The sequence below is a fragment of the Halichoerus grypus genome, chromosome 5 (assembly GCF_964656455.1).
Source record: "Halichoerus grypus chromosome 5, mHalGry1.hap1.1, whole genome shotgun sequence".
In the NCBI taxonomy this organism is placed as follows: Eukaryota; Metazoa; Chordata; class Mammalia; order Carnivora; family Phocidae; genus Halichoerus; species Halichoerus grypus.
The window spans coordinates 93,795,698-93,822,931 of record NC_135716.1 but is presented as its reverse complement, the minus strand read 5'-3'; the positions used below and the strand labels follow the sequence as shown (position 1 = coordinate 93,822,931).

At 38.0% G+C, this 27,234-nt stretch overlaps 1 protein-coding gene across 3 annotated transcripts in view; it reads left to right on the top strand.

The window, feature by feature from the left end:
- MAGI3 (membrane associated guanylate kinase, WW and PDZ domain containing 3) overlaps positions 1 to 27,234 on the top strand; it is a 237,077-nt gene that overhangs the window by 168,222 nt on the left and 41,621 nt on the right. For all 3 annotated transcript variants that reach the window (XM_036088450.2, XM_078072592.1, XM_036088453.2), the window contains exons 5-8: positions 5,251 to 5,425; positions 8,533 to 8,612; positions 20,162 to 20,219; positions 24,264 to 24,358. In XM_036088450.2, coding sequence (XP_035944343.2) covers positions 5,251 to 5,425; positions 8,533 to 8,612; positions 20,162 to 20,219; positions 24,264 to 24,358 — 408 coding nt within the window. The remainder of the gene's footprint in view (positions 1 to 5,250; positions 5,426 to 8,532; positions 8,613 to 20,161; positions 20,220 to 24,263; positions 24,359 to 27,234) is intronic.

Here is a 27,234-nt window from a genome sequence, read left to right as displayed (position 1 = left end):
TTCTAATTATTTTTAAGAGATTGTGTGTGGAACGAAGTGTATCTCTGTCAGCCGCCTTATAAGGTGAAGTGAGGTTGCACCAAGTGGCAGTTTTGATAAGTCTGTAATAAGCTATCATTAGTAATAACATTAGTAATAACATGCCATGATCCCTCTGCTTAAAAGATTTGAGGTTCCAAGATATGAGAATCTTGTTAGCCTAAGTCATACTTTACAGGATATGGACAAAATACAGTTTTAAGATATAACCTTCAACTAAAACTGCAGAGGGTTAGAAATATGCCAGTAAAAATTATCTGAAAGATTTGTTAGCACTATGTTGAGTTTAAATTCTGAATCACTCAAAAAAAAATTTCCAAACCTGACTCTTATTTTTCATTAAATGCTAAACCAACAGAAATTTAGTGGTGAAGAATCTTCCTTTGAGTACCCCTAAAAAATGTGGTGTTTGCTTAGGAGATTCTTACCCTTTTTTTTTTTTTTTAATTTTATTTACTTATTCATGAGAGCCGGGGGGCGGTGGGAGTAGGGAGAAGCAGGCTCCCTGCTGACCAGGGAGCCTGATGCGGGGCTCTATCCCAGGACCCCGGGATCATGACCTGAGCCGAAGGCAGATGCTTAACCAACTGAGCCACCCAGGTGCCCAGGAGGTTAAATTTTTCAAAAGTAGTAAGAATAGTCTCTGTCCTTAATTCATGATCTAAAAGTACACACCTAAACTAATTAGGGAAATAGTTACTTTTTTTTTTTTTTAAAGATTTTTATTTATTTATTTGACAGAGAGAGACACAGCGAGAGAGGGAACACAGGCAGGGGGAGTGGGAGAAGCAGGCTTCCCGCTGAGCAGGGAGCCCGATGTGGGGCTCTATCCCCAGGACCCTGAGATCATGACCTGAGCTGAAGGCAGACACTTAAAGACTGAGCCACCCAGGCGCCCCGATTCTTACCCTTCTAATTGAGAGTATAAGTAGGAAGCTACAGAATCACAGTAGAACTAATTTCAGTGCTATTTATTATAACATGTTTATTCAAAACACTAGAATATGAACTTCATGAGGGCTGGAAGTTTTGCTTGTTTTGTTCATTGCTGTATCCCTTGCACCATAAGCAGTGCCTGGCACAAAGTAGGAACTAAGAAAATATTTTATTAATACCCCAAAAATGAATGAATTTGAGTACATCCCCAAATTTGCAGAACCCATTACCATATTATTTTCCCAAACCACTTAAATTTGCTGTGTATATTGTATTTACTGTCTTAATACATCCACGTTTCTGTCCTCCTCCAGGGTGTGAGTCCTGTCTTATAGTCCTAACATCTCACATAGTTATGATACATAATATGTTTGATGTTAAATTAATTACTCCAGTATACTTGGGTGTAGAGACTGAGAAAGGCCTAAAAGGTTTAGGTGAATTCACATCTAATTCTTCAGGGGCTGTTAAGGGAAATTGTCATACAGTAGAGCCTTTTGATATTGATGGCAGCTTTGTTTTCCCACAGAATTAAGTCTGTTAACATTTTTAAATGTTTAAGACTGGAATTACAGACCATGAATCTGTCCCAGTGTTGGAATTTATATATTCTTATTTTGAGGGGGGAAAAAATATTCTGTTTTTACTTCCTAATACAGATCTTCTCAGTGACCACTGCAGTTCCTTCAGAGGGAAACCTCTTTGTGATCCCCAAAGCTTTATGTTTGTCATGTAAGCCAGTTGTTAAAGCAGATGTTACTAACTTGTTGACGTTAATATTTAAAGGGAGTGTATCCAAGAGTGGGAGGCAGTTTGTATACTATCTTTTGTGTGTGGATACCATAGGGCACTTCCACTGGATTATATATTTCTTTGTAAGAGAAAATATTCAGACTATTTTAAGGAAAAAAACAATAAAAGACAGGACTAATAGCCCTTGGTTTTTTCTGAATAGGTACTAACTCTAGTTGTTAACTTTTATTGAAAGTTGTGGAAATGTGCTTTTTGTGTTGCTTTTGGGGACTAGAATTGCTGCCTTGAAAAATCAGAAAATTGTTGGAGATGGAAGTGGTGAGGGGATAGTTAAAGATTTATTTGTATCCCCAATATGTATATTATTTTATATCTTGCTGAAGAATTCATGTGAGAATGCTAATATGCCCATGTAGGATGACATATGTTATATAATAATGCTAAAATTTTTTCCCAAGTATTGGTTGTTACATAAACAGTATTTTCAAGTCATTGGCTATTAAGCGAACTCTTTTACACAGTCATTTCAAATTATGTTCAGAAAAGTATGAGACATCATATAGTTGCTTTTGTTTTCCTCCAACATACTTCTGTCCCAAGATTGTAACTCCCTTCCAGATTGATTTACACATTGGGTGCCTTTTAATTTCTGTCACTTTTTTGCCTGGAGAATGAATCGTGGGTTTTATTCTAGCTATGCATTCAACAAATATTTATTGAGTACCTGCTAGGCTAGTAGGTGCTGGCATTTTTCTAACAGCTAAGAATAAAGCACTGAACAAAACAGACAAAAGCTCTGGTCTTCATGAACTTTGCCTTCTAGTGGGAGAAAAAAAATTATCCAACATGAATGAATAGCATATGGTATATTAGAGAGTGCTAAAGAGAAAAACAAAGCAGAGAAGGAGAGGGATAAAAAGTAGTGGATTTTAGATAGAGTGGCAGAAAAGATCTCACTGAGAAGAAGACTTTGAAAGAAGCGATGGTGTAAACCCAAAATATCTGGGAGGAGAACATTCCAGCCAGAGGGAATTTTAAGTACAAATGCCCTGAGGTGGGAGCATGCCTGGAATACTCAGACAAAGGCAAGGAAACCAATATAGTTGGATACAACGTGGACAATACATTATATGTGGTTGGAGCAGAGTGATGGAAGGAAATAGAATAGTGAGCAATGAGGTCAGTCAGATAATGATTGGGGGTGTGTGGAAATGCATTTATGTAGGATCTTATACGTCGTTGGAAGAATTTTGCTTTTTAAAAAAAGAATTTTGCTTTTTATTCTGAGATGAGAAACCATTATAGGGTTTTGAGTAGGAGAGGAACATGATAAAACAAATTTTAATAGGCTCATTCTGGCTACTGAATTGAAAATAGGCAGTAGGATGGCAGGCATAAATAGTGATACTAATTAAGAGGTTATTGCAGTAATTTATGTGAGAGATAGTGGTTTGGACCTGATGAAAGTGTGACAGGGAAGAAGTGGCCTGAGCCAGTAACATTTGCTGACAGACTGGATTTGAGGTCCGAGAGCAGAGAGTCAAAGATCACTTCAAGGGTTTTAATTTGAGTATCCAGAAGAATGGAGTTGCCTTTATTGAGATGAGGTAGATTGTAAGAGGAGTCGGTTTGGATTGGAAAAGGGTAGTAGGAGCTCCAGTTGGGATATTTAAGCTTGAGATGCTCATTAGACATCCAAATGCAAATGTCCTGTTTGAAGTTGGATTTAAAAGTCTATGTCTGGTCTGAAGATGCATATTGGGACATCATCAGCATACAACTTGCAGAGCAGTGACACTGAATGAGATCACCAAGAAAGTAACTCTAGAAAGAGAAGAGAAAACGTCCAGAGATGGAACCCTGAGAAGACCCTCTCCTACGTGGAGCTCAGGGAGACTGAGAAGAGCCAGTGAGATAGAAGGGCACACAGGAGGGTGGAGGGGCCTAGAAGCCAGGGGAAGAGAATGATCAACTATGTCAGATGCCACTGATAAGTCAGATAAGAGAGCCACTGAGAACTGATCATTGGATTTAGCTATGTGGAGGAAACAGGGTCATCCAATGAGATTAGGGCTGAGGGAGAAGTAATGGTAGATTTAAGAAGAAAAGTATGAAATAGTTATCCAGGGGAGTGTCAGAGTGAACGGACTAAAGGAATTTCCTGTGATTATCATACACCATTAAATGCCCTCTTGAGGTTAGTTATCAGCTACATGTGCCCGCATAGAGTAGGTGGAGAGATGTAAGCAGAGTTATGCCTCAGCCGGGCACGTATGCTGAAGTAAGGTTGAAGCAGAAGATCCAGTAGTGTTTGCAAGGGAGCGACGATCATGGCTGATCACGGAACTTAAGTTGCCTGAGTAGGACAATGAGGACATGGCGAGGGCACAGATGGGGGGCGAGGGCACAGATGGGGGGTGAGGAATGGTGAAGGGTAGTAAGTAGCTGTATTAATGGATTCTAGAACTAGGTTGGATAAAGGACAGTGAGAGTGAAGTACTATATGTAATGATATCTAAGGCGTCTTCTAAGATTCTCTGATTCCGAGGCATTGCCCGCAGTTTGGAGTTGTCGTAAGTTCGAAGTGCATGAATTGTGAATTCCCTAGATGGTAACCAAATTTTAGTATTCTTACCTACCTCATGGACTCTGGGACTCTCAAAGGATTGTGATATCACCAACAGAGAATTAGACTTAACAACAGAAAGTCTATTGAGCGTAATTTTAAAAAACTAGTATTATGTTAAAGGCCTGTGTTAAATATATGTGAGACAGGTTGGTAGAGCAGTTCAGAGCGTGGACCACCTAGATTTGAATCCTGACTTTGTGTTATCAGCTGTGTGACCCTGACTAAATTGACCTCACTGTGCCTTAGTTTCTTCATCCATAATCTAAAAAACGTAAGAGTAATAATAAATCATCACAGGGCTGCTGTGAGGATCATGAGTTCATATATGTAAAGTGCTTCAAGTAGAGCCTGGCCCATGAAAGGACCGTGTAAGCGGCCCTGCAGACTTTGCTGTCAGTCATACACTAACTGACACATATTCACAATATTCCCAATTGATCCCAGTGTTGCTTGTCGCTTCTTTCCCAGACTGGCATCAGAAGTGCTGTACTGGGTTAATGTCACTTAGCAGATGAAAAAAATGCAGTATGTCTATTTGTTACCTCAAAAATGATAGCAGAACAGGGCGCCTGGGTGGCTCAGTTGGTTAAGCGACTGCCTTTGGCTCAGGTCATGATCCTGGAGTCCCGGGATCGAGTCCCGCATCGGGCTCCCTGCTCAGCAGGGAGTCTGCTTCTCCCTCTGACCCTACCCCCTCTCATGTGCTCTCTCTCTCTCATTCTCTGTCTCTCAAATAAATAAATAAAATGTTTTTTAAAAATGATAGCAGAACGTGGACATAACACACATGGAAATTTGCAATAAGTGTTTGGCGTTTTGTTGGAAATGAAGAGAGCTGTTTGAAGGGAGTGTAACTTTACCTGCTTCGCACGCTGTTCTGTGTTCAATGGCAGAAAATGGAGAGAGGCGTTCTGAGTCGTCTGACTGGATGAAGACTGTCCCGAGTTATAACCAAACTAATAGCTCCATGGACTTCAGAAATTATATGATGAGAGATGAGAATCTGGAACCACTGCCCAAAAACTGGGAGATGGCCTACACCGACACAGGGATGGTCTACTTCATTGAGTAAGCAAATGTCTGTATCTCTCCTAACACACCCTGTCACTGTGAGGCTTGGCTTACCATTGCTTTATCCTCATTCACGAGGCTTCCGTTTCTTTTGTCTTTCTTTAAAAAAATTTTTTCATACAAGTAACAGTTGATTCTTTAATCTGATGATTTCCCTGGATGACATTTCATTTTTATTTGACTTGGATAAAGGACTTCTGGTTTTATAAAAACAGGAGGATTAAAAACAGTTTTATCACTAATCATGAAAAATGTAGGCATGGAGGGTATTTTGCCTTGATGTTTTTTTTAAACTTTTGATAGATTGTCCAACTTATTGAGTATTTCAAGAATTACCATCCTGTGGAGGGAGGGCATATGTATTATCTGAGCTGAATATTTTCAGTTCTAGATGTATTCAGGCAATGTAGTTGAATAATATAGGAGGGAAATATCACTGATCCTCAGACTCATTGGTACAATATAAATTGACAAACGCTAATTTATGAGAAAGCACTATTAATGTAAATATAAATATATTTATAGAGATATAGAATACCACATGTATTTGATGAACCTAAAATTTTATATGGTTTGCACCAGAGAATAATAATATGACAATAATTTTTTGGAAGTTTCATTATGAAGCATTTTTATATTCTTATGCAACTATAATTCTCATCTTTAAAATAATTTGCGCAGAGGCAGAATATGAATGTAGTGAAGTTACAGAATACAGCAGGTAAATAACAATTAAAATATTGAGAGCTGGACACTATAGTCAAGGAACATACACTTAAAAATGAGTTGGCGGGGGAGACTTGAATCTGTTTCCTCATTTGGTCCCAAGTTCCACATCCTTCCCATAGAGTGAGCATCTTGCTTTACCAAGTGGAATTACAGTATTTAAAAGACATAGATTTTGTGTTAATTGTATTCTTTCTACCATACATGGTACAGTATTGATTATATTATACATGTACGTAAACATTAATGACAAGGATTATGCAAGACAGACAAAATTAGGTATACTCTTCTCTCTGGACAATTTGAGGGGTTGTTCAAGGGTAATTTAGACTTTTGGCTTTCATTCTGATTTTAGCACTAAATCCCCAAGTGAGATGTGGAGTCATCAGAAGTGGCTAGAGTATCTTCAGAAGCAGAGTATGAGACATTGAACCTGACAGTACTTTATCCTGTAAATGGGGATAAGTTAGTAAATTATAGAGAGAGGAGAGAATTTATAAAAGAAATGCCTTTAGAGTTGAACGTTATTAAAATGCATTGAAGACCTAGATATAAGACCTGAAACCATAAAATTCCTAAAAGAAAACACAGGGACAAAATTTCATGGCATTGAATTTGGCAAGGACTTCTTGGATACAGAAACTACAGGCAACAAAAACAAAAATAGACAAACAGGACTTCATCAGACTTAAAAACTGTGCAGCAAAGGGAAGCACTCAACGAGTGGAAAAACAACTGGGAGAATAGGAGCAAATATTTGCAAACCCATATCTGATAAGGGGTTCGTAACCACAATATAGCTGAATAGTATTTGCTGCTGTAGCTAATGTATTTGATCTGCGTTACTACTGCTGTTAAATCACGCGTCTGTAAGAAAATAGGTCTGTAGCCTTTAGCTATTATGTTTTGGGTATAGCTCCTATGGACATTTCTTTACCTTGAGAAATACTGGGTAAAATCCTAGTAGATTGCCTACATCTGCTAATTTAGCAATAAAAATTTTGGAGCATTGGAACCAAAGTTAAGCTTTTCTCAAGTAGCAATTTTGAATTAGGTTTAGCAAGATACATACATGATTTTTTTTTTTTTTTTTCTAACAATCTACATGCTGCTAAGCCTCTTTGGAGTCCTGATCCTTTTCATGTTGCTAAAATCAATTTAACTGGCTTGAGTGTGGAGAAATTAGCACTTTGACAGAACGGGTAACACAGACTATCTAGAAACAATCCCAGTTTCTCCTATTCAGATTATCCATTATTCAGCATACAGAAGTGTTTCTACCATAGTCTACCAGCTAGTATTATACCTGGCAATGTGTAAGAAGGGGTTGCAATGGCCCTAAGTAGCTCAGGAGTTAGAAAAGGCATAGAAGGTATGATTAATTCCCTGAAACCATTGGCTTAATTTCCTAAGAATAATTAATATAAAGGATAGGGAGTTTATCTCATGATAAAAACACCAATGAATGATATTTTTTATTCACGTTGTTATTCTCACTCTACTTTGATAATAACTTTAATTTGCATTTTGTTGTCTTGGGTATATTTTCCTCCGTGGTGTTTTCTTTCTTTAATATCCTCATATTTCAGATGTTTATACTGTACCACTGTCTACTCAGCAGTGTGACGGCTCTGTTTTAGCATTGGTGTCTGCTGCATGGTGACACTGCTCCTGGAAGCCTCTGTGGTCTGCTTCATAAAAAGGAGTGTGTGTGTGGGGGGGGGGCAGGGGGGGTGGCTTTTGGTTCTGCCTTCTTTTTTCTATTCAGTATATGATCCATAGTTTGTAGAGTAGACTTTAACTGTACCCATCATTTTTACTTTCATGCTGCAGAAATAGATACTTGAAGACTTTTTATTTTATGAAACTCTTTCATTTTAAAGAACACTTTTGAGGGCAGGGGAATCTTTCTGTTTAACACTCTATCGCCCACCGTCAGCACAGTGCCACGCATCACAGGTACTCAAGAAATAGAGTGTTTTTTGAAGGGAGGGAGGAAGGAATTCAGCCAGCACCAAACAAGGTTTTCAAGGCAGCTTTTTCAACTGGATAATGCACAGTATGGGGCTATGTGCCCACCCTTTGGAATATTTTTGACTGCTTAAGTCAGTGTCTATTATTCTGTACTTGGCATTTTACCCCTTCTTTTAGTGTCTTCTTTCTCAGATTAGTGCCTCTAGGATTACCTTCCCTGTATGGCAGTTTTGAAGGAGCAGATTGAGAACAATAGGATTATTGAATCAGAGGTGTGCAAACAGAGCCTGTAGGAGATAAATGTGCAGACATCATATACCTTTCAGTGACTTTTAATCTTTGCTTTTGAAATACTTTCCTCCCTCTTTATTTTACTGTTTCTAATTGAAATCTCTATTCTGCAGCCACAATACCAAGACAACCACCTGGTTGGATCCTCGTCTTTGTAAGAAAGCCAAAGCCCCTGAAGACTGTGAAGACGGAGGTAGAGATTCAGAAATCTTTTATATTGTACTTATTCACTTAATCCTTCTTGTTTTTCTTGCTTGGATAGTGAGTTTTCCAAAACCCTAAACAAACCATAATGTGCATAAGCACATAAGCAGTGGGTGGATATCATATTCAACTGACTCTCACAATTGTGTCATTGAATCTAATTTTATGAGAGACTTTATTTCTCTCTTTTTGAGAATTATACAATGAAATCCTTTTTAAGAGTCTTAATAAAAATAAATTGCCCTTTTTTCATGTTTGTTTTAAAGAAAAAGTTTTCAATTTCTAAATAAATATTTTAATAAATTAGATACATTCTTAACCACAGGGTAGCCTCATCATGGCTATTGAACCTTCAAAAATATATTTAATTTAGTATCACTAGAACAGATGTGTTAGTATTTATGGCTATTCTTTCATTTAGAGCATCAGTAGAAACTGAGTGAAAGTCTCTAATATATCCCGCCCCCCACCCCACCCACACACAATTTTTACTGCCTAGTAGAAAAATTTCTCTAAGAATTCTTAGGTAATAATGCTTGTTTATCTTATGTATTATATAGTTCTTAATAGTATAGTCTTGCACATAAATATAGACTTTACCCCAACCAAAATTGTTTGCTATGCCTTCTTGAATATAGAGTGAAGATGAATAAAATTTGCATTCATTTTGTATCACCGTATCAGAAATTATTTACCTTGGGTTAAAAATGAATGGCTGCGAATGAGTTTCAGATAGTCCTCCTATAGATTGAACTCCAATCTATTAAAAAAAATTAAACAGTTTATATATTTTGTTCAGCATGATTACAATATTAAGAATTTTTCTAGGAACAGGGACGCCTGGGTGGCTCAGTTGGTTAAGCGACTGCCTTCGGCTCAGGTCATGATCCTGGAGTCCCGGGATCGAGTCCCGCATCAGGCTCCCTGCTCGGCAGGGAGTCTGCTTCTCCCTCTGACCCTCCTCCCTCTCATGCTCTCTGTCTCTCATTCTCTCTCTCTCAAATAAATAAATAAAATCTTAAAAAAAAAAAAAAAAAAAAAAGAATTTTTCTAGGAACAACCAATTGGAAAATGGAATTATTTTAAAATTGTTTGCAATGATATAAAAAAAATTAGATACCTTGGAGCAAATCCACTGAAAGATGCACAGATCTACTGAAAGATGCACAAGACACACTGAAAACTAGAAAATATCCCTGAAAGAAATTAATGAAGACTTGAAATAATTGAGGAGATACACTCTGTTCACAGATTGAATGACACAATGTCGTTAATGATGTTCATTTTCCTTAAAGTGATATCTAGATTTAGCACAATCCCAATCAAAATCCTCTAAGTCTGTCTTGAAGAAATTAATGAGCCAATTCTAAAATATATATAGCTCCAGTTAGCCAGATAGTCTTTTAAAAGGACAGAGGTAAAGGATGTAGGCCACCAGATTTGAAGAGTTACTATAAAGCTCAGTAACCAAGACAGTGTGGCATTGACATAAGGATAGACAAGTAGATCACTGGAACAGAATATAGAGAATCCAGAAATAGATGCACACATATGTAATCACTTCATCTACAGCCCAGGTGCCAAATCAATTCAATGAGAGGAGGAGGATCTTTAACAAATGGTGCTGGAAAAACTGGGTGGATATTCGTAAGGAAAAATGAACTTCAACTATACCTCACTCCATACACAGAAATTAATTTCAGGTGGATCAAAGACCTAACCATAAAAGCTAGAACCCTAAAGCTTTTAGAGGAAAATTTAGGAGAATATCTTCATAATTTCAGGATTAGCAAAGATTTCTTAGGCCACAGAAAGTATGAACCATGAAAGAAAAACTTGATAAATTGGACTTAATAAAAATTTTAAATTTTTATTCATCAAAAGACACCATTAAGAAAATGAATAGACCAAGTCTCATAGGCTATGTGATATGTATCTGACAAAGGAATTATATCCTGAATCAAAAAGAATGGTTATAACTCATTAATAAGAAGACAAACAACCAAATTTTTAAATGGGCAAAATATTTAAATAGACATTTCACCAAAGAAGATCTACAAATACCCAATAACCACTAGAAAAGATACTTAATATCATTAGTCATTGAGGAAATGTGAATTAAAACCACAGAGAGACACCACTTTATATCTACGAGAATGACTATAATCAGAAAAGACAGATAATAACAAATGTTGGTGAGGATGGGAAGAAATGGTAACCCTGGTACAGTGCTGGGCAGAATATAAGATGGTACAGCTGCTTTGGAAAACAGTTCGGCAGTTTCTTAAAAGGTTAAATACAAATTTACCCTATCACCTAACATTTCCACTCCCTAGTCCTCTACCCAGGAGGAATGATAACATATGTCCACACAAAGACGTGCCTGTAAATATTCATAGAATCACTATTCAAAATAGCCCCAAAGTGGAAACAACTCAAATGTCCACCAGCTAATGAATGGATAAGTAAAATGTGTAATCATCCAGTGCAATACTAGTCAGCGATAAAAAGGAATGAAATAGTTTACATACTACAACATGAGCAAATCTCAATGTGTTGTGCTAAGTGACAGACACTAAAGACCAGCTACTACAGGATTCCATTTATATGAAATGTCTGGAATAGGCAAATCTATAGAGACAGAAGGGCAAATCAGTGGTGGTTGCCCAGTGGTGAGGATGGGAATAGAGATTAAATCACATGAGGGATCTTACGGGGGCGATAGAAATGTTCCCAAACTGGATCGTGGTGATGGTTGCACAACCCAGTAAATTATTAAAACTCCTTGAATTGAACATTTAAAACAGATTAATTTTATGATATGCAAAATATACCTCAATAAAGTTGTTTTTCAAAATGGCCAAAGAACTTGGACACTTCACCAAAGAAGACAGAGGACTAGACAGGAAGGACATGAAAAGGTGCTCATCTTCATTAGCCATCACTACAGTGAGACGCATTCACGTTCCCTGGAAGGGCTGGAGTCAAATACACTGAGAGCACCAAAGACTGGGGAGATTGTAGAGCGGCTGCAACTTTTACTGGTTGGTGGTGATGTGACATTACGTGAACATTTTGGAGAGCTTTTGGCAGTTGCCCATGAGGGCTTGTCTCAGGAGAAACGAAAACACATGTTCCCAAAAAGACTCCACCTGAATGATACAACAGCTGTATTCATAGCTCAAACCTGGAGCCATTCCAAATACCCATCCACAGAAGAATGGATAAACAATTTTTGGTATATTCATGCAGTGAAATAGTACTCATCAGTAAAAAGAAAAAAACTGTTGATAATCCTCAACAATCTCAAACTTGCTGAATAGAAGAAGCCAGACACAAAAGAATGGGTACTCACTTAGCAATTAATTAAAGTCCGAGAACAGGGAGACTCATCTATGCTGATAGAAGTTGGAAAATGAGGCGGAGAATGGGGAAGTGGGTGAATTGAAATAACTCTCTGGAATGATGAATATATTCTCCACCTTGTTTGGGGCGGTGGTTAGGAAGGCACATGCAATTGCCCACACTCATTTTTTGTTTTATAACTGAACGAGCACTTAAGATCTCTTGTATTTTGTCGGATGTTAATAACATACCGCACTTGTCTATAAGGCTTTCATCAGTAAGTTCCGTATGGTGAAATCAGCTACAGTCAAGGTAAACTAGAATATGTAATACCAGAAAATTTGACTTTTTTAAGCCTGTGAATGTGGTGTTAGCCTTCGCAGGCACGTCTGTCTTGCTGGTCTTCATGCCAGTTCAATTCTCTGCCTTTTCCTGTTTTCCCTTATAGAATGAATTTATTGTCAGAGCTCTAATTATTAATTTACTATAGCTGGCCCATTATTGAATCTCTGGTATTGTCCTATTTTGAATTCTGTTTCTGTATTTCCTATTGCATTTGAGATTTTTTTAATTTTTTAATTTTTATTTTTTTAAATTTTAAAACATAATTTGTATTAACTTTATCTCCATAAACCAAAAACACGTAGAGACTTTAAAAAAAATTGCCCTAGTAGCACTTCTAATACACATATAAATCTAAACTGACATCTTTCTTCTAAAGTCACCCCCTACCCATCCCTCTTTCTGGCATAGGTGCCATGCTTATAGTCCTCTGGGCCAGATGATCGGAGGCAGATTTGCTTCTTCTTCCTCTCCTCTTGCTCTGTTCCCTATACAGTTCCCAATCCCCGTTGCTTTTTCTTTTTTTCTCCATAGTCTGCCAATATATTAGTATGAAAATTTTCTAATATATAGAAAAATTGAGAGAATTTTATAGTAATTTGCCCACCACTGAGATATTACAATGAACATTTTGCCATTTTGGCTTTTTCACGTAGCTGTCTATCCATATGCTTTTATATCTTTAAGATCTTTTTTCTTTTAAATCTTCCTCCATCCCTCCAGTCACCACAAACTTAAATTATTCTTGGTCCTCTTGTCCTGCAGTTGTTTCTCCTCCTTCAATATGTTCTTTATGCTGGTGATCTCCAAAATGATGGTGCTCAAATTATCTATTGATGTACAGGAAGAAAATGTTAGAACTTATTTTTCGTAATATTCCTACTGGGAAAAAAAAACAAGTTTCTCTACTATTTTACATACAGATTGACAGCGCGTTCTTTCTCATTCTGTATGTCAGATGATCACGTGCAGCACCCAGAGTGTCTTGAGGGAAAAGTGGACGTAGCGCCATTACTTTTGTCAAGGTCACTGTAAAGTTTTACAGTTCACTTGTGCCCAGTTAAGGGGATACATAGACTTTGTTATTTCGTTTTTAATTCACACACAACTGAAATGTGGCTTAAAAATATTTCTGCAAAGATACTGCCTGTTGAAGATAATACAAATATGCAAGCCCAAACGAACAGTAAGTAAACAGCAGAGAGCTGATGCTTCATATACCTCATGTGAGCTTTTTAAAACCACATTGAGGTAAAATTGGTAATTGTTCATTTCGTCTTTATCTCCTCTTTTTTCCTGTTTTGTATATGTTTTATTATGTACATAGTAGTAGGAGTATGGGACAGATTTTATGAATAACCATATACATCTTGGAAGTACATGTTAAATGTTTTGCTGATAAGGCTACATGATCCAAAACCTTTGGCCACATTGGCTATGAATCTTTCTAGAATATAACTGCCTCATACCTCTCCCTTGCTCAGATACCTATAATGGCTCCCTACAGTCACAGAATAAAGTCTAGTTTACAATTGAACCATATTCTGTATTTCTTTTCCAAAGTATTTTCTTTTTTTTTTCCCAAGTATTTTCATGTCACAAATATGGCATCATTTTTGTCTTTGCCTCTGCCACGTGCCCATCCCTTCGGCCAGGAACAAGCCTCACTCGCTCCCTGTGTCCACCTGGCTCAGACCTAGTCATCCTCCTAAGCTCAGTTCTAGAGTCTAATTTCTTTGTCACCCACTCTGTCATTCTCTGCAGGTCAGAATTAGATGTTCTCTTCTCTGTGCTCAACAGTACCATATGACATATTTCTACTGGAGCATGTATTAACATTGCAGTGTAACTAGATACATACACTCTGTAGGAGCGATGATTTTGTCTCACTCATCTACCTATCCCTTCAGTAGAGGCTTAAATGTTTGGAAGGAGGGGAGAAGGAAAAGAAGGAATGGAAAGAAGCTACTCTATCCCACAGATTATTTCAGTCTCCTTCTTGAAAATATTTTTTAATGTCTATGAAGTTCTGGGCGGAGGCCATAAATAGTAAGTCTGTCTTTGTTCACTTGTTGGGAGTCAATAGAGAAATAAGACCTAGGAAGCAGAGGGTTGAGTTAGAATGCTAGCTCTGCATCTACGTGGGCTTCCTGGTATTTTACCCCTGTAGGAAGCAGCCTTCAGCACTCAATCTCTGGCCTCTGATCAGCTAGGTCCTCCTCCCCTAAGGCAGGCATGGCAAATCAGACCAGACTGCACTCTGTGCAGACAACAGTGAAGGAACTCAAGAGGCCCTGAGCCAAGCGTACTGAATTCATTTCTAAAACTCTCCAGTCAGATAAGATAGACATTCTTCCTTGGAGAAGAAAGGAAAGGGGCTCAGAGAAACTAGACTGTTTCTCTCATTCTTTCCCCTCTATGGAAATTTGAAAAATTGGATGAGTGTGTCCCCTTAATGCTCTTTACGTTAAAGGTGACAGTATGTCTTGGTTGGCCCAGGACTAACCCAGCTTATTCCTTTTGTCCCAGCATAATTAATAATAGTGTCCCCTTTTACTCTCAAAAGTGGACAGTACATTATATGGTCAACCTAAGCAACCACAGTTGCAGTTAGTATTCTAAGAATGTTCAGAACTTTTTGATAGAAGGGCTACTCTCCATCCCCACAACTGGCTATGCCTTCCTCACATCCCCTGTACTCACTGTGGGAACCCCACAGTTTGGACCCCTGAGCCTATTTGTTTGATGCTCAGCCCACTGTTACCACTTCCACTGTGCACTTGGTCTCCTCCCTGAGTGGGGGAAATGGCCCCACAGTATGCTCTCTCCCACTACACTATATCTGACTTAACATTGGTGATCTCCACAGTGCTTTGCAGAGTAGATGCTCAGTAAGGGATAATAACAATGAAGACATTTTAAATGTAAGTTTTTGTAGTTTAAGATGCTTATTGCTTGCATTCTGCTAAACATTTAAGATCTTCTAGAAAAACCTTAGTTTCTAAAACTTGCCCTTTTCCTTCCTAGTCTTCTGATATTCAGAACCCAAGTGTATCTTGATGCTATCTCTAATGGTTTAATTGATGTACATATCTATATTCATTCAAATACAATAAGTAGTGTTTTGCTTAAATAGTTATCTTAAAAATACAACATCAGGAATCCATTTTATACCCAGCTCACCTCTTTTATGATGAAAGATTCCATTTTTAGGGGCGCCTGGGTGGCTCAGTTGGTTAAGCAACTGCCTTCGGCTCAGGTCATGATCTTGGAGTCCCGGGATCGAGTCCCGCATCGGGCTCCCTGCTCGGCAGGGAGTCTGCTTCTCCCTCTGACCCTCCTCCCTCTCATGCTCTCTGTCTCTCATTCTCTCTCTCAAATAAATAAATAAAATCTTTAATAAAAAAAAAAAAAAAAAAAAAAAAAAAGAAAGATTCCATTTTTACTAAAGGCTAAAAAGTATTAAATGCTGATGGTATTGTGGAGCTTAGAGAATGATAAAAAAGAATTATCAACTGACTACCGCTCCACAATGAGAAAACAATTGCAATTCATATATTTAAATAAGAAAAATATTATTTGGGCAAGAGGAAACAAAGATAAATTCATTGGCTGTAGAACCAACCAGCTGCTTGATATTGCCAGAAATGGTTTTTCCTTTTGAATCAGCTTTTGGGGAGAATGCTCTGGCTTCTAGCCCAGAAAGATATGGTGTTAGGTCTTTCCTCTCTCAATAGTAGATAAATACATGTTCTCTTGACCCTACTCCTGCCAGTTCTCAACTAATTTTTTTACAACCAAGTTTCAAAAGAAGAAAAAAAAAAAAAGAAAGTCATCTCTTCTTGAGGACTTCACCTCCTGTTTTCCCTCCCACTACTACAATATGCTGACTTTCGCCCCCTATCTTTTCAGTGAAAGTGCTTGTCTTAAGGTCATGAATAGCCTCCTGTTTGCCAGATTTGATGGTCTCTTTTCAGCCCTTTGGTTCTCAGAGCTTTACAGAGCATGTATTAGTGTTGACCATGCTCTCCTCCCCTGTCTTCTTTGACACCCTTCCCCCTGACTATTGTTACTTTCTCCATCTGCTCCTTAAATTGTGAACACTCCTGAGGTTCTGTTCTCTACCTTATTCTGTTCACAATTTATCCAAGTAATCTTGTCCACTGCTGTGGCTTTTTTTTTTTTTTCTTAAGATTTTATTTATTTGAGAGAGCGAGAGATAGCACATGAGCAGGGGTGAGAGAGGGGCAGAGGGAGAGGGAGAAGCAGACTCCCTGCTGAGCAGGAAGCCAGATGCAGGGCTCTATCCCAGGACCTGGAGATCATGACCTGAGCTGAAGGCAGATGCTTAACTGACTGAGCCACCCAGGCACCCCTGCTGTGGCTTGTATTCATTTATTTTTTTAATTTAATTTAATTTTAATATGTCATGTTAGTCACCATACAGTACATCATTAGTTTTTGATGTAGTGACCCATGATCCATTGTTTGCCTATAAGACCCAGTGCTCCATGCTCTGCTGTGGCTTTTAAACGCAGTGTCTCTCAAATCCTTATCTTCCCACATTGCTCTTTTGAAGACCAGGTTTCTGTTTCCATGAAATTGTGAGATATCTCTGCCAGGATGTTCCGTAGACCCCTCAAATGTGTTACCTTCCAAACTGAGCTCAGTCTTCTCTATACCCTCCCCTTCTGCCCTCAACAGCGACGTCACATCCTCCCAGTTCGATGGGCCCCAGCTGGTTCCCATCCTCAACTTTCTCCTCACCGGATCCTCCTCATTTTGTTCTCTCAGTTCTGACTTTTAAATGCTTGCCGTCTCTTGAGTGTCCACTGGTGCTGAGGCCTGTACTAGGCACTTTTTACATATTATTTGTCCCCTAAATGCCTCTAAATCCAAATTAATACCGCTTTCCTGTTCCCAGAGCTATTCTCATGGTAGGTATTCAGTCAATATTTGATAACGTACCCGTTTCATGCCAGAAGAGCCAGGAACCTGGGAATCATTTTGGCCTCCTCTTCTCTTTTCCTCCTTCAGGCTTCATGGTCATCACTGAGTCCTGTTACTCTGACTTCTATAAACATTCTCTCTCTCTGTTCCATCTACCACTGCCTTAGTTCTGGCCTTCGTGACTCCTTGTCTAGGCTATTATCCATTTTCTTATTTGTCTGTCTTTATTCTCCATGCCATCTATTCCATCCTCTGTTACTGCTGCCCATAATCTTTCTCAAATATAAATTTAATTTTGCCTTTGTCCAGCATGATCGGTTCCACTGTCATCTAAATAAAGATCGCAATCCTTAACTGGCACTCCTTGTGATTTGGTGCTTGCTTATAAGATAAGCACCTTGCATACAATTTTCACTCCAGTCCTATCAAATTATTTGTAATTACTGAAAATGCCACCCATTCTTAACCCCTCAGCGCTCTTTGACCTGTTGGAATGGCCCCCTTCTCCCCATTTCCAAATCATCCTTTAAGAGTGCTCAAACATCACCCTCTTTTAGAAGGCTTTCTTGCTAGTTTACCAGGCAAGTGATGTCATTCCTCTGCACACCACCCCCCCAGAAGCTGGTGTTTATCTTTATTATGTAATTTATCTTTTCTGCCTTTCTGCTTAGACTGTGAACTTTTTGAGTTCAAGAACTGTGTTGTGTTTCTAATTATTCTTGCATAAGGAAGAAGAAAAGAGGAAGAGAGAGAGGAAAAAAGGGAAGGAAGCCAGTGAATTAATTGACCCACTGGATAGTGTATAAAATTGCTGGGTGTTTTAGTTTTGCTTTTATTAACTTTATTTTGAATGGGCAAATAATAACCACTTCTTTATCTCGTTAATCTGCCCTGCAGAAAACTGGCTAATGCTATCAGTGGTAAAGGATTAAAGCCATAACTAAAAGTAACCCAGAAGATAAATTATCATTTTACTTACTCTCCTAAAAAAGGGATGTGCTTTATCTGTTATTTGCTAATTAAAATGCTGAATCAACTTCCAGATGAATGCTGAAATATATTTATGTTGATCTTTTATCCTTATTAAGTATTAATACATTCTTTTTAGTGAGTTTTTTAGATACCAGATCGTTTCTACAGTTCTTGTAGCTCTCCAAACGTCTAAAGACATAGGATAAATCCAGTTGTGGTGCAGTAATAGGATCCATCCTCACTGAGCACTACTCAGTTCCCATGCTATTTCAAGAAACTCTCTATTACAGAAAAAAAATCTCTTTCATGGAGGATCCTTAATGGTAACGCTTTGGTAATATTATTAAAGAACATGTTTTTTACAGATATAATCCAACAAATACTCTTCTCCCCATAACAGTTACCTGATCATAAAATATTATACCTGCTGAATTGACAGTTATTTGCTTCACAGCTGCGGAGGATCAAAGTGAACTGAAGTGTGTCCCAGTTCTTCGCAGCTGTTTTATTCTGTTTTCACATAGCCATTTTCAACTGTTCCCGTCTTTTCCACCTTAGACATTTCAGCCAGGTCCTTCAAAGGAAAAACCACAAAAACCCACCAAGCTTCAAAACCACCAATCAATCAATACACACACACACACACACACACAGGCAGAAAAATATGATGGAAAAAAAGGGGTGAAGGTGATTCAGAGCTTTCATCAAGAGGCTAGTCATTTATTCTCTCCTTTTATTCTGAATGTGAAATAATTTTATTGGAGCATAACAGTTTGTATAGCTTGTCAGCTTCATCACAATGACATTTTTACTTACAAAGTCAATGCATCAAAACTGCGGCTAAGTAGGAGAAAATTAATAAATCTTTGGATATAATCTAAGCCTATTTGCTGTCTAGCATATATTGCATGTGTGTGTGCGTTTCATCCTCTGAGGAAAACACTTTAAAAGAAATTGAAAATGAAAGTATGGACCATCATAGCGTATAACTGTGGGTTTAAAAAAAAGACAAACTCCCTTCTTGCTGGGCTCCTATGTATAAATTGTTAGCACTAAAACCACCTGCTAAGAACATTCCTGCCAACTTAATTCATGTCTAATAAAATGATTCTTCTGAAGCCTTAACTTGGAAAACAGAGTGGGAAGGAAACGAGGATTCTTTCTTGACAGGGTCAGTTTCTATTGGAGAGACCAGAATTTTTTCTTTTTTTTTAAGCTATCAGAAATTCAGCTACCTTCAGTTTTTCTTGGTATATTTCATTGGTCAGTTACCTGGAATGAGTAATATGTAATAATCCTATGTAAGATATTTCTTTGTTACCAGACACAAATATGGATTCTACACAGGGCACTGTGGTAGTTATTCCACATTTTCCTCCCAAAACTCAAGTCAAGTTCAGGCAAGGGAGAGTAGGTATTTTCTTAGATTTTAAGGAAATCTCAGTTGCTTACCTGAAATGAAAAAAATCCAAGGCTGGACTTTTTTTAGGGGGAGGAGTGGGGCAGAATAACAAATAATTGACAAGTCTTATTTATACATGGAAAAATGGAACAAGTAGCTGCTGCTTGTACTGAGCTGGAGGGTTAAGTGTGTCTTGCACCGGCATTATCAAGCTGTTTAAATGAAGGATCTACACCAGATGATTTTTTAAATAATTAACATTTTTATGGCTTCTGATTCAGGTAAACACTTTTGAGTTGAATGTTCTGGGCTCCTAATTACTTGCTGAGACACTCACTAGCTATTGAAGAAGCCACTCAAACTCAAACCGTATTTGTTCTTTGAAAGCGAGTCCTCAGCTTTCTGCCAGTCTCCCAAATATGAGTGTCATGAAATAAAAGACACTTAAATTCACTCGTGGTGAATTCTTCTCTGTTGGTTTCAAATCTGGCTTTTTACTCCATTTCCTTTTTTTTTTTTTTTTCCAGAACTTCCTTATGGCTGGGAGAAAATAGAGGACCCTCAGTATGGGACATACTATGTCGAGTAAGTTTGTTACCTCAGTTACTATTCTCCCAAACGTTTTCCCTTCACTGTACAGCTTTAGGGAATCACCCGAATACAACACTTTATGTTTCCACAATCCAGCTTTCAAGTTTTTCCACTAGAGGAATTAGAAGTAGGGGCAGTGAGCATTTACTTCAGTGGGTCTGGGCTCCCCAGAAGTTGGCTTTGAAGTAAATAGAGCAAGAGGGAAGTTACCACGCTGATGAATAGCTGGAAGTGGTTACCATTACTACCACGGCATCTAAAGAGAAAAATAGTATATAGAAAACTGTGAAATGAGGGCATGGACTAGATGAAATGTTAAGGTCACTTCCAACACCACAGACAGCTATTTGGTCATGAAGGCCTCGAAAGCACTCTAAGGGCAGTGAACCATAATGATCCAAAGTTTTGGAGTACAGGATTAGAAGTGTACTGTCTTTTAGAGCGTTAATCAAGGAACACTTTGGGGGGAAGAGAGTTGCTTCTTACACAGCTGTTATGGTTAAATTTAAACATAAGTATATGTCGGAGTGGAGCACCGAACACCTGCCTGTGTTAGAGAAATCAGTGTCCTCGGATTTTTCTTTCCAAATGCTATAGGTAGAATTTTGACCTCAGGCAAATAACTGCATCAGAAATGTTGCTACTATGTACCTAGAAACTAGGAGTCTGGACCTACTGCCGAGGTAGTGAAGGCCAAATATCATTACCTGAAAAAGTAGCAAACATGGGAATCTTCTAGTTTTATGGTTGCTTATTAATTTTTCATCAATTTTTGGGTGTAAACAAATGCCCTTTCCTAGTATTTATCCCTATAGTAAGTATCTCTGACTCCTGTTGTAACTCTGGTCTTTTTCTTTTAACGAAGTATCGTTGACACACAATGTCACGTTTGTTTCAAGTGTACATCTAGTCTTTATTCTGATGTGTAGATTGTTCTTTGAGTCCCTGTGGCTAGAGTTTTGGAATGATTTCTTAAAATCTAACTTGAACCCTAGGAAAACAACTCAGTTTGACCCTTAGGTATATAACTTCACAGTGTCAACACTTTGGTTCCTTTGGAAGGTTCTGCTAATTTTATTTTCATTGTGTTAATGTCTTGCTGGTAGTGTCATGTGAAAAGTAGATAGCAGCTCTTTCATTGCTGTTGTGTTTTTTTCTAAAGCATATTTAGTTAAAATAAAGAAACAATCATTTCTCAGTCAAAGGACTATTGGCGGGCCAACTGGAAAGGTTTTGTGGGATTTCCCCCCCTAGCTGTTTAGTCTGTTTAAATTTGGCTTCAGTAAACTATTAATTGCCATTGACACTGCTGAACATTTCTGCAATAATGATTCTCATTCTCTTATTGTCCATTCCAAGTAAATTTGAATACATGGTCAAGAGGTGAAAGTCGTTTGCCTGTTATAAAATCTTGGGCTAAATGATCTGGTTCTCATTAAGCAAAGATATCATATTGAAGGAACTTCAGGGCGAATCCTGAAGTGACCTGCTCCCAGGTCATGGAGCATGTGTAAAATAGCCTGAATTAGGGGCAACAGCAGCGGCAACATGATTTTGTGTGATTGTTCCCAGAACGAGCTCATTTTACAGGAGGGTAATTTATTAGATTAAGAAAGAGCAGGCTGTACTCAAGATGCACATTAGTATGGAGTCAGCTGAGCTATGGAGTGTGGCTTGATTCCCAGATTAGTCAGGTTTTGAATCCCGACCATAGTAATCTGCAGTGAGTTTACTGATGGAGATACAAAGCTGTTACTTGAATGGCTACTCTTTGGCTCTCTCACTTTGTCAAACCAGATGGCACAATGATTGCTTTTGGCAGAGGTTTGTAGTAGTAACACCAACTGCAATGGCACTTTTTCTTTGCAAGTATTTATTTTCGGGGATGAGATTCTGAAATGGATTAATTTATTTTTGAAAATAAAATTGTTCCAAAAATTTAATGGCAGGCCTTCTATAAGAATGCTTACATATTTAGAAATGTTGTCTTCTTGTATTGCATTAAATGTCTTGATGTGCTTAGGTTTCAGAGTCAAAATATACATCTGCTTGAATATCTCAAATTCGTCATGAAAGAATAAGGGTTTTGTTTGTGGAGGTGAATTTTTAAAATCCACCTATTATACACAAAATGTTAATGCAGATGACATTCCAAGTTATATATCCTATATTTAGTCATGCTTCTTTGCTACCCTTGTTTAATTTTTCCAGTAATCTGTGAGATTCTCCTATCTTACTTCCCATAGCTAGTTATATGGAAAACAAAATCTCTTACATCTTAACAATATTGTGAATATAAGTAACTAAATGAAAAGGAGAATGTTTTAACTTTTATGTTTTGTTTTGTGATTTGGGTAGCATTTTAATCTAAGTAGTTTAAGGTGACAGATGCAATTACTCCCTGCACTAAAATCTTACATTCTTTTGTCAAAGAATTTTCAGGAAAGGGATTACTCACTTGCAGACTTCTACTCTCCTCTCCCACACATTACGAAGAGTATAAATACAAATTACTACTTTTTATGTTTTAATGCCTAGGTGGCAAAATGAGTCATTCCAACTGATGACGTTAAAGCAAGCCAGGGTTTATTCTAAACAGGTTTATTCTTTTCTAAGTGTCACTTTCTGGTGGTTTTATTCTTTCAAGAATATGTAAAATGTCAGTACCTAATAAATGATGTTTAAAATGGTCCCTAAGTTAATACCAAAGATCTCCATTTTCCCAGAGGGTTTAACAGTTAAAAAGCTCCCCTTGGTAGGAAGCAGAGGCATACTTGAGTTTTAGTGAAATCGCAACCCAAAGAATTTCAAGTGGAACTTGCCATGTTTAGAACTCTGAAACTAAATAACTACATCTGTTGCAGAGTTAATAATGCACTAGAAGCCTAAATGACATAGAGAAAACCAGCATTCATTGCCCTGACGGGTCCTTGCTACCCTCCTCCGTCACCACCATTAATGTTCACAGATGGCAAAGTAATTATCCAAGTTGTATGACTGTTTGTATGCAAATTGTTGTAATATTCAGCCTATCTAAAGGCAGTCATAATCTGAGATTCTCATGATTTGATGTTTAATTGTTGGTATTTGCTAATGTCACTTCTCCTTAAAATGGATTCTACTGGAAAATGCTATCAGTTGGCTGAAATATATTTGTACCATGGAAGTGCTAGAATATAATTCCCATTGCTTCTGTATCAGAACCTATTTAAATAACTTTTGTTCAGTAGTTGCATTCTTAGCCAACTTCCCCTTTGACTGATTTGCCAGACCAACCAGTGCTCTGCTCCCCGGTGAAATATCCTATTGCCCATCATGTATTGACTGTTGTTAGCCAATCGCTCACGCTTGGTCTCCGCATGCTGTTCTGCTTTCCCTCACAGACTTGTGTGCTTTCCAAGGCAGTTGTGAATGCTCCCAAATCAGAAATACCAGTTAAATTTATATTATGATTACATAATTATTTTAATTATTATATAATTATGAAAAAAGTTGAGTGTGGAAGAGTTGCTCTACAATACAAATTGGTAAAAGCAAATCTCTTTCTTAGTTGTTCTGCTTAACTGATGTGGGTGAGTCAGTTGGAAAAATAATAGTAAAATTCAAGAAAGCTTCTATACTCAGATTTTTCCAAAAGCATCTTTACAGCTGCTTCATTTTAAAGAAACTTGAATTAAAATCCTCCTACCATTAACTGCCTTTTAGAAAATGAACTGATCCATTACCAACTGTTCTGATTGCATTAGATGTGAGGGCGTCTCCTACGGTTTTGAAAACTATTATTGGCTCCATTGGGTACCTCGATGCAGAAGCAATAGTGAATGCTTCAGCAGCTTTCACTTCTAGGCATCTTCCGTGGGCCTTTCTTTAGTTGCCAAAAGTCCTTCCCCTACCATCTTTCAGCCTCTCTGAGTTCCATAGTCTAGAGATATATGTTTGCCCCTTAACCTACAGGGATGGAATGGTATAACAGTCTATTCAAAAATAATGTAACTCTTTCATCTTAAACCGAAATGCCTGTTTTTCTACATTTTACAGTCACCTTAACCAGAAAACCCAGTTTGAAAATCCAGTGGAGGAAGCCAAAAGGAAAAAGCAGTTAGGACAGGCTGATACTGGGTCTTCAAAACCAGGTAGAACATTTTCCTCAATCTTTTCTTCTAAGAATGCCTTGTGAAATTTATATACTGAATTAATGAAAATAAGTTTGAACTTTTTATTGTTGAGGTGTTGAAGTTCAACAGAAAATGTCTAATTTTGTCACTGTAAAGATAGGGAATAATCTTAATAAAACATCTAAACGTTTTGAGAATACTGTGATTTTCCCATGCTGCTTAGATGGAAAGTGTGAAATTGTTGACAAAAGGTATTAAATAGCTTTGTTATGGTCTTGAGGTTGTAATATAAAGATTGCATTGTTTCTCAGTGTTTCAGGCCAGGACAGTCTGAGATCTCTAATCCATTATGAGTTTCTCCCAAGGTAATGCTTAGGTCTAATGTCTGTAACCATCCAGGGTTCTTTATTAACTGATTGGCATAAATCCACCATATTATTTGCCTGTATCATTGATTCTCAAGTGGGGTGGCAGGGCATCAGTAAATTCAGGATCATTTGGGGAATATTTTGAAAATACATAGGTCCTTAACATTTTGGTGAACCTAACCATGTGTATTTTGAAAAAGCTGCCCAGGAATTTCTTACATTCTATTCATCACTTCCCATCTCTTCCCCCTCTTCTGTCTATTCCAATAACCAGGGTTCTGTCTATACGGTCATACTGTACTAATCAAGTAGACTCCTCACTTCTGTTGTCCATTAGAGAAGCACTTGTTTCTTATAGCTCCTCTTCAAAAACATAGTCCTGTCACTTAAGTTTTGCATTTGATTTAGCAAGCATTTTTATTTAACAAATATTTTTGAGCACCTACTGTATGCCTAGTGCTCTGCCAGTCACATGATATTCAAAAACGATTAGGAGTAAGAAAGGTCTTGCCCTCAAGAGTTCACATTCTGATGCAGGAAATTAATGGTTACCATATATGGTATTAGGTGCCATCCTCGGAGAGCAGTTAAATGTCCAGAGGGTGGAGCAGGTGTGAATCTCAAATGTGTAACCTTGGATGAGTTCCCAAAACTCTGTGCGTCTGTTTCTTCATCTGTGAAATAGGAATAAGAATAGTATTTACCTCTTAAGGTGGTTTGGAGCATGCAAATTAATACGTGGGAAGTGCTTACAATGCTATCTGGCAAATGGTGGCCAATAAATACTAGCTTTCATTGTTATTAGTAGAGATGTACATGTTGTATTAATAGAAACATATTAATAGGTGGCATAAAGGAGGGAGTGCTCACCTCTTCTTTGGTGGAGAAAGTCAAGGACACAGGAGCTTTCAAAGCAGAGGACACAGTAGAAGTGGATCTTAAAGTGTCAGGAAAAGTTAAATCAGATGGATGATAATTTTAGAGAAGCAAGAAGGCATGCCAGGTAGAAGGAACAGAATGTATAAAACCATAGGTGCATGAAAGGGTGGTCCAGGGCCCAGAGAACAGAGGGGAATGGCTAGAACATAGAGTATTTGTGGGGTAGTAATAAGAGATGAGGTTCTAGGGGGAGGCAGCCACTAGAAGGAGTGAGTTTCCAAAAGAAGTTGAGTGTTTATGTCCCATGTTGCTGAAAAGTCCAGAAGGCAGAAATTGAAAAATATACACTGAGGTTGACAATGTGGAGGTCATTTGCAAAAGCAAATGGAAAAGAAGTAAAAATGCAGTAGAATGGAGAGGGAATGGTGGGTGACGAAGTAGAGACAGGGTACAGTCAATGGTTTTGGTAGCTTTGACTGAAAGAGGGTAGACAGAGGACACTAAGTGGAGAGAAACATGAATCCCCCCTGCAAATAAGGAAACTGAGACTTTAGTAAAGAGAAGCCTTTTGTTCAAAATCATAGTGAGTGTCAAGCCAGAATTTGCACTTAGTTTTACTGAGTTTAAATTCAGAGTTCTTCGTATTATAACATATAGTTCCTGAATGCCCATGTCTTCATGAAACATATCAAGGGAGATCTTCTCTCCCTCACTAAACTCTAAGCCCCTTGAGGGCAGGGAGCGTGTGTGTGTGTGTGTGTGTGTGTGTGTGTGTGTGTGTGTGTGTGTTATTAATCTGGATAACCAGGCACTCTCCTATGAGCTGGGCATTAAAAGGAGAATAATGACTCAGCCTTTTTCTTTCAGGAGCTCACAATTTAGGCAGGGAAATAGACACCTAATTTTAGTACAGTATGATAGCAGACATAACAAAGGAGAGAGTTGCAACAAAGGAGAGAGAAATTAAATCTGGCTGTGGAGAGGGCAAGAAAAACTTCCTAGAAGTGATAGAAGTTATGCTAGTTCTTGAAGAATGATGGCTACCATTTATTGAGATACTGGGTCAGGTACTTGATTGGATGCGTCATACACGTCATCTCATCTAAGACTCAAAATATCTCTACAAGGTTATTAATATTATGGTCCCCACTCAGATGCCTCCATGGCATCTGGTTAACAGTCACTGGATGCATCCATTCCAAGGAGATGCCTGCCACAAGGACAGGAGTACTCAAGTTTCTGAGCCAGGATGTATGTGTTTGTGCTCATCTACATTTATGGAGCACTTACTGTTTGTCAGGCCCTGTTGCCTGTGCTTTCGATGCTTGACCTGTCTAATCCCTGTAACAATCCCGTGAATTAGGTACTATTATCCCTATTTTATAGATGGAGAAACTGAGACTTTAAAAGTTCTAATAACATTCCAAGATCACTCAACTAAATCCCACAGCTTGGATTTAAAATCAGGTGTTTTAGAATCAAAGACAGTTTCTTTGTGCTTTTCTTATTCTCCCTTTTCTGTGTTTAATTCTGATAAGACCTAATTCTGACCAATTTCTCATTAGCTTGGGCTGTTTTATTAATACTTTGCAAAATTAGGTATTAGCCAGAACTCCCCCTCCCCCTTTGAACATCTGGATCTCATCC